The sequence below is a fragment of the Saccostrea cucullata genome, unplaced genomic scaffold, assembly GCF_032062105.1.
Source record: "Saccostrea cucullata isolate Sc308-1 unplaced genomic scaffold, CSIRO_AGI_Scuc_v1 ctg3500, whole genome shotgun sequence".
Taxonomy (NCBI): Eukaryota; Metazoa; Mollusca; class Bivalvia; order Ostreida; family Ostreidae; genus Saccostrea; species Saccostrea cuccullata.
Genome location: NW_026933000.1, coordinates 27,104 through 38,252, shown reverse-complemented (window position 1 = coordinate 38,252; position 11,149 = coordinate 27,104). Strand labels below are relative to the sequence as shown.

The following is an 11,149-nucleotide window of genomic DNA, read 5'->3' as shown; positions in this document are numbered from 1 at the left end:
TAGGTTTCGTCAGTGTTTACAATTTTTGTCACATGTGGATATATCTTTCCCAGGAACGATGGGCAATGAAGAAACTTTAAATGTCATCTTTACCATAGGATATTTGTTTTTTGTGCTTTGTTTTGTTGCACCTCCAACTGAATTTGTTTCAGCAGGTTTGACAATACAGAATGTTTTATCCAATTATCTTGGCAGCGAACAGTTACATTTTATTGAATATCACATGAAGAGGACAGCAATCACATTACTTATTCATTCACTACTGCCGTTAGGTAATTACAATTGGATTTTTACTAGTTTTTTTTTGTTGTCGTTGAAAACCTAAATTAATGTCATTTTGCAAAGGGGCTCGCCATATTAATTTTATTTATTTGTTTTTCTATTTTTTGACCACTTGTACACTATAGATTACATACTTGCATATTATGTAGTGTAGATGTGATCAAGAAAAGAAAGCATGGTGGGCCCTGTGTTTAGTTAATACATTGTAGTATATTGTCAGTTGATACCGTAAATCCCATGATCAAAACAGTACAATTGTTTAGAGAAGTTAGCAGAGAATTAAGCCTTATCTATCCATTTGTCTTAAGTCAATAAGTACTTGGACTTGAGAGAAGAATGCAGCATTTGTTTACATGTGTATGTAACACAAACTGGTTAGCATGTTAATGTAACAATATACATGTATATTTATCAATCATGCCATAACTGCAAAGGGCATCTGATGATGAAAATTACTTTTGATTCTCTATTGACCTTTTGAAATGCAGAATCTTCTTAACTCTAATGATTTTTTTTATTTCAGGGTACTACATAGGACTAGGGTTGTTTTCTCCACACCTTGGTTTGTTTACTCCTTGGAAGCTAGGATTCCTATGGCAGAGTTATCTAGTCTCCTGCATTCTAATTATTTTGACAACATCCCTACTCTTTTATCTTTGGACAAGAAATAAATACAACAGCCATCCCATAGCAAAAGAACTGGCATTGCTTGGGAATGGAACCTCTTGGAGAGCTGTGGCTTCTTCCATTAACGTAGAATTTCGGAGGGTAGATAAATTCACAACAGGTGCCCCAGGGCGTAGAGTGATAGTGACAGACTCATGGGTGATGAAAACATCCACCTACTATGTGTATATTGCCCATCAGAATGATATACACCTGTCCCTATCCAAATCAGAGGAGCATGATATCCATTATGAAAGTATGACATCTGTTCAATTCCTCAAGTTTAATGTTATAAGTATCAATCCAAAACTCAAGCCATTTACAATCAGGTGAGTTGTTTTGCAAAAACAGATAGATATAACTATTGAAATATGACATAAAAATATGTTCAGTTGTAGCATGTCTGGTGTTCATAAAGCTCGCACTTCATATTTTGTGTTGCTATAGTTGACCAAATTATAACCTGAACCTGTACATTAATTATACCTGAAACACATAATTTGAAATAAAGATTTAATGAACATTTACAGTCAAACTTCATTATCTTGAACCTGATGGGACTGAGATAAAACTTTGAGATATCCGAGGATTCGAGATATCGAAGGTTAAATGCTTAAAGAATAAGTGGTTGGGACTTCCAAATCACTTCAACATATCCATGGTATTCGAGATATCGGAGTTCGAGATACCGAAGTTCAACTGTAATAACAAGGATATCAACACAAAGTCTATATATAACTGATATAATATCCCCCCCCCCTTACATAGCAAGGAAGTATAAAGGGATCAATACTGAAAAAAACACAGACAACAGACACACACATCAAATACAGAGGTGCTACTGGTGGACAAACCCAGTGCCTGACTGCCATATTCCTCCCTCTTTAAGGTCTTTACTCCTATTTGTACCAGAATCTTTTGTGGCAGATCCTTCCATATCTTCCACATTTCACCTTTAGGGTACGGCAGTCAGCATCAAGGGTAACTTGTCGTAGAGAAAAGTGATGGAGAAGGCCAGGACCCTCCCCCCACCCTTACTAGCCTGTTGTTATACCAATTGATTTTGATGGTCACCAGAAACCAAACTTTCCTGACTGCCACATCTGAAATACATTCTGTAACAAAATATTTTCTGTAGATAAAGTGCCTTCATTTTAAAGATTTTATGAAGTTTCCCTTTCATTTATTGTTACTTTTTCAGGTTGAATGCCTTAGAGTATAGAGATTTGAAAGACAAGTTGACAACTCCTATTGTCAATGCCAGGAACATAGTAATAAAGCAATCCCTCAGTGACCAGTTCCTAGAGGCGTTCAGGCACCAAGTCAGCCTCAACCAAGTGTTTAACATGCCAGAAGGAATGGTAAGGCACCAACTCATTCTTAACCAAGTGTTTAACATGCCAGAAGGAATGGTAAGGCACCAAGTCAGTCTGAAACAAGGCTTTAATATGCCAGAAGGAATGGTAAGGCACCAAGTCATTCTGAGCCAAGTCTTTCACATGCCAGAAGGAATGATAAGGCACCAAGTCAGTCTGAAACAAGGCTTTAAGAGTCATTCTCTGTAAGAATCAAAGAATTTAGAAAAAAGTTGGAAATGGTACATCACAGATTTGGCTGATTTTTTGCATGCAATGTAGAAACACCATGTATAGAACATTTTTGGGGTTAATTTTTTCTTTTGAGTCCCGGTTGCCATGGTAACCAAAACCACCATTTTGAGGCCAAAAATACAGAGCAACCTACTGAAAGTATACCATCTTCATCATAAATTTCTATTTTCTGCATATTATTTACAGATTTAATTGTTGCCTACTCTGATAGACTATTTGTTGGAGTAACTACCACAACTGATGAAATTATTCAGTAGTTGGTCATAAAAGAGTTGTCTTGCAGTGAAAAGTGTGAATTTTTCAAATTTTAACAAATTTGAAAAAATGCCAATTTTTGGCATTTTCTAAGCATAGTAGCAAGAAAACGCGGGCAATCCATAAAAAACAACTACCATCACTGAAAAGGTCATTCCTTACTTAACAAAATATAAAATTTCTAGAGAGGTATTATTTCTTAAAATAAAATAAAACGAAAACGAAAATGGTTGCTATAGAGATTTTGGATTAATTTGTAGATTCAACATTTGGCTCCTTTTTGTACATTATTACTTTAAAAAAATCAAAGTAAAACAAATCACACTACTAAACATCATAATTTTAAAATATCATGATATAAATGTAAGTTCATAAATTAAACAAAAATAATGTGTTACTATAGCAACCAAAAAGTCAGGAAAAATCACTATAGCCTTAATAGCTATTGACGTTATCATTATCCAGAATCTGTGGCCTCAGTGTATGATTTAATTTTTCAATTAAATAAATAACACTTATTATATTTGTTACTTCACTTATCTTCATTTAAAAAAAAATTCAAGCGTCTAAAATCACGTTGCTATGGTAACCCGATAGTTTTTTTTAACACTTCCTTATAATGGTTGCTATAACAATTTTGTGATACTGACAAGTATACAACGGATAATAAAAAAAGCTTCATTCATGTTTTTTTTTTCTTTTTCAAAAAAATAAATTGAATTTAAATGTATTTCACTAAATATCAAAATATTAATTCATAATTTATTTTAAAATATGGTTGCTACGGCAGCCAATAGATCAGGAAAATCATTTTCATTGATATGTTTAATAGAGATAGTCTTCTGCTTTATTGCACGATTATATGTCTTCTTCAATTCCATATAAACCTTTTCATTTCACTTACATGAAAATAGACATTTATAATTTTAAAAGAAAACAGTTGCTATGGTAACCAATTGCTAATAATTCAGGAATGATCCAAATAATTAGGGCCCTACTTGGCGGGCGCCCTATAGTGATCAGTCTGTCCGTCCGTCCGTTCGAGATCTCCTGTCCGGAGCATATCTTCTCTCTCCTTGGCCCAATCTGGATTATACTTCACCTACAGACTGCCTTTGGGAAACCGGTGTGCAGTGACCTTGAACCATGTTTCTAGGTCAAGGATCAAGGTCATAGCAGATTTTAAGAAAAATCCTTGTCCGGAGCATTGTATCTTCTCTCTCCTTGGCCCAATCTGGCTTTTACTTCACTCACAGATTTCCACTGATTAGTGGATGTGCAGTGACCTTGGTAGAAGTTTCTAGGTCATGGTCAGAATTAGCCTCTCTGTTTAAATCTTTGTTCGGTGTATAGTTTTTTTCCTTTATTTCCAGTAAATTTATATAACTGAGGATACAAGATAACTTCGATATATATCTGTAAATTCGCAATATCCGTGAAGTCGTACTAAATGGCTTTTACTGTATTACACAAACGTTCCTCTTCAAAATAAACCCTTTTAAATTACCTTACATTTTCAAGTTCATTGTTGAAAGCGGGGCCCTTTGAGATGGCCACCATCTCAATGATATCTAGTTATTGATGTACCAGTATACAAAACTCATAGCACTGCCACCAATGTTTGATTATACTAATCTTCTAATTAATTTATTTACCGGGACAAAAACAGATGAACTCAAACTTAAACTAATCACATATATCTGAATTAGTGCAGCAGGATTTGTTTCCATGGAAACAATAAATACCTACATAAAATCATGACCGATCTTTTGGAAGCAATTTGCTTTATTAATTGAAACTTATATACCCGTTTTAACATGTACATGCACTTCTTAGTTTAAGTAGGACAAGCACATAGTCAAGAGTGCCCCCCCCCCCCCCATTGTCCTCGATTCAACTTGTTTTTGCTGTTGTTGAAATGATCTTTTGCTGTTCCTTTCGTAAGGAATCATTATATCACCGCTGCAAAGGAGAGGGGGGTATACTAATTTACTTTTGTGTGTCAGTCCGTCCGTCTGGCTAGCTGCCTGTGTGTCTGTACGTAGCAAATGTTTGGTTGCAGTTTTCTCAGCAACTATTCATTGAAGATGCTTGAAATTTTAGCACAGTATTTGCTAAGGCATGCCATATGCATGGTGGGTAACATTTGAGTTTAAATCTATGTCAACTTCCTGTTTATCCGTGAGTCCGTTCCATATATAAAAAATTTCGTTGAAGTTTTCCCAGCAGACATAAGTGTCTTTCATATACGTACATTAAGAATGACAATCAAAATTCAGTATGTAATTTAAAGATTTTGTGATTTTGTTCTTTCTCATTAAGGCACCGAGGTTAAAATAAGTATAAGGGAAAGTACAATTAGGTGGAAAGCATATAATATTCATTCCATGGTGCGTGGCATTTACCCCCAGAAAAAATAATCAAACACAACACAGTATAAGTGTTAGAAAGAAAGATAGAAATCACTGCTGTATACTTCCATGGAGAAAATACTAGTATGTAAATTACATGTTCAATTAATTTATCTTGACTTATTAAAATGTAAAGAATACTTGAACTCATTACAATTTGTGTAATATACTGTGAATTTCTAAATTTTAGAATTTAGTTCTAAGGGCAGATCACTCTTACTGCAAAAAATACCATAGAATCAGAACTCTTTGGTGTGCAGTGTAGAGAGGGTTAAATTCTTAAGTATACATCGATATATGATAGGAAAAATATTATTATCTGAAATAGTTTTCTGGGGGGTTAAAGTGAGAGGGGGGGCAATAAAATGTTACCACCCCTCCTCTAATATGTTAAAAAAAGAGGGGGGGGGGCTTGATTTATTTGTATCAATATTTTTTAAATAAAGTATTTTTATCTAAAACTATTTGGAAAGCTTCTTTAAAATATTTTCCAGAACATAAAGTCTGTGATAAATGGAATACTGAGATGTCCTCATAAAATATGACAAAATCAAATATAATATTTTTTTCTCTCAGAGAGAAAAAGATTTGGGCACATAAATCTATGATTTCAACAACGACCATTTTACATATCTCCAATGTCTGCATGTACGTAAAAGGAACTCCTCTCCACTGAAAATTGCCATATTTCCCTATAAACCTGTATTCCTTCATTATATATTGTTTCAGTAAAGTGTACACATTGTATAAATTTAGCTTAAATTCAACTGTGACAGCGTTTGCTATGACAAAAAATCTTAATAATTAAATAATATATTTTTTCTTTGTTGCAATAAATTAATCTGACATTAAAGAGATAAATCTATAAGTTCTTTCAATTTTTTGCATTAACTTCAAGTTCCCAAATGAAAGGGCACATTCACCCACGATCATCGATCCCCATTCAAAAAAAATTTGCATCAACAAATTTCAGCCCTGAATAAGTTGAAATCTAAAAGAAAATTGCAGTTTTGTTACGTGTTCAGTTTAGTGATGTGATTTCATAAGGTCAACATGTAAAATAAAACAAAAATAATTAATTTTAAAAAATGATAAATAAATGAAATTACTTCTTTTAAAAATTGATGAAATACCTTGCATGGCAATAACTTTTTACCCCCCCCCCTTCTTTTTTTTTCAAGCACACAATTAAAAAGCTGTTATGAGGTATTTAGCTTTTGTCATATACAGAATTGCTTTAGTTTAATTTGGTTAATAACATATTATACCGTATAATCCCTATTAAGTGCCCCTGCCCCTATAAGCGCCCCCTAGGTCTTTTTTCAATTATCAGAAAATAAGGGCCCTCTGTACAGTGATTAAAATCATCTAGAATGGTATCAAAAGTATACCAAAATTTGAAGAAAGTGAAAATGTAACTTGTCTATTATCCAATATCTCGTGGAAAATGAATCATATAGCATAATTTGGGTAGATTATCTTCACTTAAAGTAAAGTTAGACATTATTTTAGTGGTCTTTAAAATTTTTGAAGTTAAAAATTGACATTAAAGAGAATACCAAAATAACCGCCCCTCTTCGCAATTTTCTAAGTGCCCGGGGCAGTTACCACGGTAATAGGGATTATAAAGTATAATTTTTATCAACAGAAGGTTTATATAATTTTCATCAACATCTGATTTTAATAACATTGATAATTTGCCTAAACTATAAATTATTGATATAATTAGAATCATATCATTATTTATGCTTGGGTACTTAAATGTTATTTTTACAATCAATAGTCATACCCTGTTATTAATAAACTCATACAAAATATGTGCAACTTTCAATGTTCATGGTAAATATTTAATTGGTACTTGCCTGTAGATCTAAAGTTATCTTCTTATTGCCATGTATATTACTTCATCACAACCTTATTATCCCATCCTTAGCTTTGAAGTCCATTTAACTGACGATACTTTGTTTTTAAACACTTTTTTTTCAATGATGCAGCACTTGTCACATAAGCAGGAATTTCATAGGATGCAATTTTATCACATTCACATCTTATACACAAACATGTATATCTCTCAGACACAGTAAAGCCTGAACAATCATTTAACAGTTTAACTATAAGTAATGATAAATATTTCACAAATTGGATTAAAACCCGTGAAATATCCAAAAGAGACAGTATTTACTCCTCAAAGTTGTTTTCTGCTGTGTACTTTCACTTTCATTTTCAATGATTGAAGCAAAAGATTTCCGAAAGGGGAAATAACTCTTGAAAAAAATGTGTGTAAATTTAGAGATTTTTACAAACTTTACCATCAATTTATTTTCTTAAAGTAAATAATACCTCTCCAGTTTTTTCATATGTTCTTCATAAATGTATAAGGTGAAATTCAGAGCATCAGAATATTCCACCAGTGCCTGCGTTTTTTATGTACATTGTTATGTTCACCCCCCCCCCTTTTTTAAAGCAATTTTCTATGTTATTTGGCATTTAACGGCAGGTCCAAAATTTTTTTTCGACTTTTTTGTTTAGAAAATACAAATAACAAATTATTTCAATGGAAAAAAATAATAATAATCACCTTTTTTAATTAAATGTACATTAATGAGAAGAAATATCATTTTAGGTATTTTCCACCCTTGTGCAAAAACAGGTAACCTGGTTGCCATGGAAACAAGACCAATTGGTCACTTTCAATAATATTTTTGTAAATCGGGCTTATAATGTAGTTATTTCACCAAGTTTCATCAAAATCTGTAAAAATCAATTTCCAGCCCATTTTGATGCTTACAGAGAATGACTCTTAATATGTCAGTAGGAATGGTAAGGCAGCAAGTCAGTCTGAACCAAGGCTTTAATATGCCAGAAGGAATGGTAAGGCACCAAGTCAGTCTGAAACAAGGCTTTAATATGCCAGAAGGAATGGTAAGGCAGCAAGTCAGTCTCAACCAAGTCTTTAACATGCCAGAAGGAACGGTATCCCATGTCAAAGTGGAAGGCAGTTTGTTAGCAGTTGTTAAGCCTTCCCAGTTTTATTTTTTAAGCAGTTTATTAGCAGTTCCCTTAGCCTTCCATGTCCCTCAAACAAGTTGATTTAATATTCATAGAAATAGGCGGTTCAAGGCAGTTTTTCTTAGCCTTCCCAGTTTTTAACCAGTTCTGAAGCAGTTATTTTCAGCGAAATATTTAAATGAGTTTAAAAATACTGCTTGAAACTGCAAATAACTACTTCAGAACTGTTAATCCATTTCCATTTATGGTTGTGTCTAATGAATATTCAAAGCAATGATGATGATGCTGACACTGATACACAAACATACAATTTTAAATTGAAACCCTGCCAAAATATGGCTAAAATATTTCCAACTTGGCATAAAACAATAATAATCCATGAAATACAGTTAAACAACAAAATTGTAAGTTAATTATTTATCAAATTTTCCTAAGTCTGAATTCCAGTTAAAAACATTAGCAAAATTTAGAAATACACTAGCAAAAAAAATTAGCTAAATGTATAATTTAGATTACCCAAACAATTACAAGTAATTCTAAAATTAATCAGCAATTTATCACAAATGCAAACAACCAGCAAATTTTAACCAAGTCTAATTTCTCAGTCAAAATTACTTAAACCTGATCAAAACTTAATTCCTACAAAATTCCACAAATATTGCAAAAGTTCCTCCAAAATCCTTAAAATAACCCTGGCTTTTCTCAAATTAATAAAACTAAAAAGTAATTATTTAATCTAAATTCAAAACACCCAACTCATACTAATTCCTTAACCCTAAAACACAACTCTGTATAAAACTACCGGTATATAATCTGTCAATTCACTGGACCGGGCGTTACAATATATCGATCATAGTTTGATTCATTCAAAGCCATGATGCACATATATATTGTACTTACCACTTGTTTAAATATCTACATCATTATTTCAATAGATCTCCAGCTTTGTGGCCAGCAGGCTCCCCCTGTATTGGCTAATAGCCTTTTGTCCAACAATACACATGGCAGCCATGCAGAATTCAAAAATTTGGCGGGCAGTTGTAAGCTAGGTTCCTGTTGATTATAATTGTTGGAATATTGAGCCCAACATTAAAATTTCTCTTGAACCCAATCAAATTATACAAGGAAACCACTTTGAACTGCTAACAAAACTGCTTAGGAAATCTGTCTTGTCCTCAAGCATGTGCAGCACTGCTAGGGAAACTGGTAACTGCTTAAAAACTGCTTAGGAAAACTGTTTACTCCCAACGCCTTAGCAGTTACTTAAGAGCAATAAAAACCAGACTGCTTAAAACTGTTTGAAAACTGTTAAAAATTTCTACAACTGCTAAAGAACTGCCTAATAACTGCCTATATAGGCAGTTCACTTTTCCATGGGATGGCACCAAATCATTCTCAACCAAGTCTTTAACATGCCAGAAGGAATGGTAAGGCACCAAGTCAGTCTGAAACAAGGCTTTAACATGCCAGAAGGAATGGTAAGGCATCAAGTCAGTCTGAACCAAGTCTTTAACATGCCAGAAGGAATGGTAAGGCACCAAGTCAATCTGAAACAAGGCTTTAACATGCCAGAAGGAATGGTAAGGCATCAAGTCAGTCTGAACCAAGTCTTTAACATGCCAGAAGGAATGGTAAGGCACCAAGTCAATCTGAAACAAGGCTTTAACATGCCAGAAGGAATGGTAAGGCATCAAGTCAGTCTGAACCAAGGCTTTAATATGCCAGAAAGAATGGTAAGGCAGCAAGTCAGTCTGAACCAAGTCTTTAACATGCCAGAAGGAATGATAAGGCATCAAGTCAGTCTGAACCAAGTCTTTAACATGCCAGAAGGAATGGTAAGGCACCAAGTCAGTCTGAAACAAGGCTTTAATATGCCAGAAGGAATGGAAAAGCACCTGTAAAATCATACCAACAGTTATATAATGTAATATGAAGAAGGACTCTGAAGGAGTCAGTGTGCTCCATTCATCCAGTTAAAGTAAGAATTTTATTTTCTAAGAATAAATTGACTTTGGATTATTTCATCAAGGAATGACATTTTTTTGTTGTGTATGAGATGAAGTATAGCTGATGTAAAGATCACTTCATTCATGGTATAAGGTAATCTTGAGAAGATTTAAATGAGAATCAAATTTTATAATTTTTTAAAAAAATATTCCAGGAGGCAGATACTTGTATTGGGTGTATGCAGAAGGAGTCCGACATTAAGCTTGTGAAGTTGTGTGACAGTGCCGGCCCAGGACAGTGTGTACAGTGTTACTGCCGCCCCATGTGGTGCTTAGAATGCATGGGGAAGTGGTACGCAAGTCGCCAGGACCAACAAAGACCAGAAATCTGGATGTCAGGCACCTCCCCATGTCCAACATGTCGTGCCGTGTTCTGTGTACTAGATGTTTGTCTGATTGTAAAATGAGGATTTGTTTAATTATATGAAAATTTACTTTATTGGTAGTTGATTTATAACTAAGTTTTTACTCAAAGTGAAATGTCTCATGTACTTTTGAAGATAATCAATTTACAAAAAACAGCAACATCTTATTTTTAAACAATCATAATTTTACATTATTTAAAAAAAAAAAATCTTAAACACATTGTAAATATGTGCAAAAAGAATACTCGATGAGAATTAGAGTCAAATGAATGGATTCCATAGTGAGTTTCTGCATTCTTCAAGCTTATTTTTGTTGTATATTCATGTAGACCTTAACCATAGTTCATGATGTTAAGATATGTTATATTTCAATGGCATATCCTATGGACTCTCCAGCCTCAATGCTCAGAGATTTTGTATTCAAAAACTTTTTCTGCAAGTGCAACATATACAGGTACGAGGGGCGTTCAATAAATAATGTCATTGGGGCTCAGAAAGAAGCAAACGACGCTTTTCAATGATTTAGTCTTCATGATTTTACTTAT

General features: G+C 33.6%; 1 protein-coding gene across 1 annotated transcript; it reads left to right on the top strand.

The window, feature by feature from the left end:
• Positions 1-5: 5 nt before the first annotated feature.
• Positions 6-10,924, top strand: LOC134236828 (E3 ubiquitin-protein ligase TM129-like). Its single transcript, XM_062718965.1, has 4 exons — positions 6-272; positions 806-1,277; positions 2,150-2,309; positions 10,395-10,924. The coding sequence occupies exons 1-4, from the start codon at positions 59-61 to the stop codon at positions 10,644-10,646; spliced, it is 1,098 nt and encodes a 365-aa protein (XP_062574949.1). The 5' UTR covers positions 6-58; the 3' UTR covers positions 10,647-10,924.
• The last annotated feature ends 225 nt before the right edge of the window (positions 10,925-11,149 follow it).

Coding starts and splice junctions, on each gene's coding strand:
- LOC134236828 (XM_062718965.1), top strand. CDS start 59: ATGGGCAATGAAGAAACTTTAAATGTCATCTTTACCATAGGATATTTG. Junction 1,278..2,149: donor CTCAAGCCATTTACAATCAG/GTGAGTTGTTTT, acceptor TTACTTTTTCAG/GTTGAATGCCTTAGAGTATA. Junction 2,310..10,394: donor TTAACATGCCAGAAGGAATG/GTAAGGCACCAA, acceptor AAAATATTCCAG/GAGGCAGATACTTGTATTGG.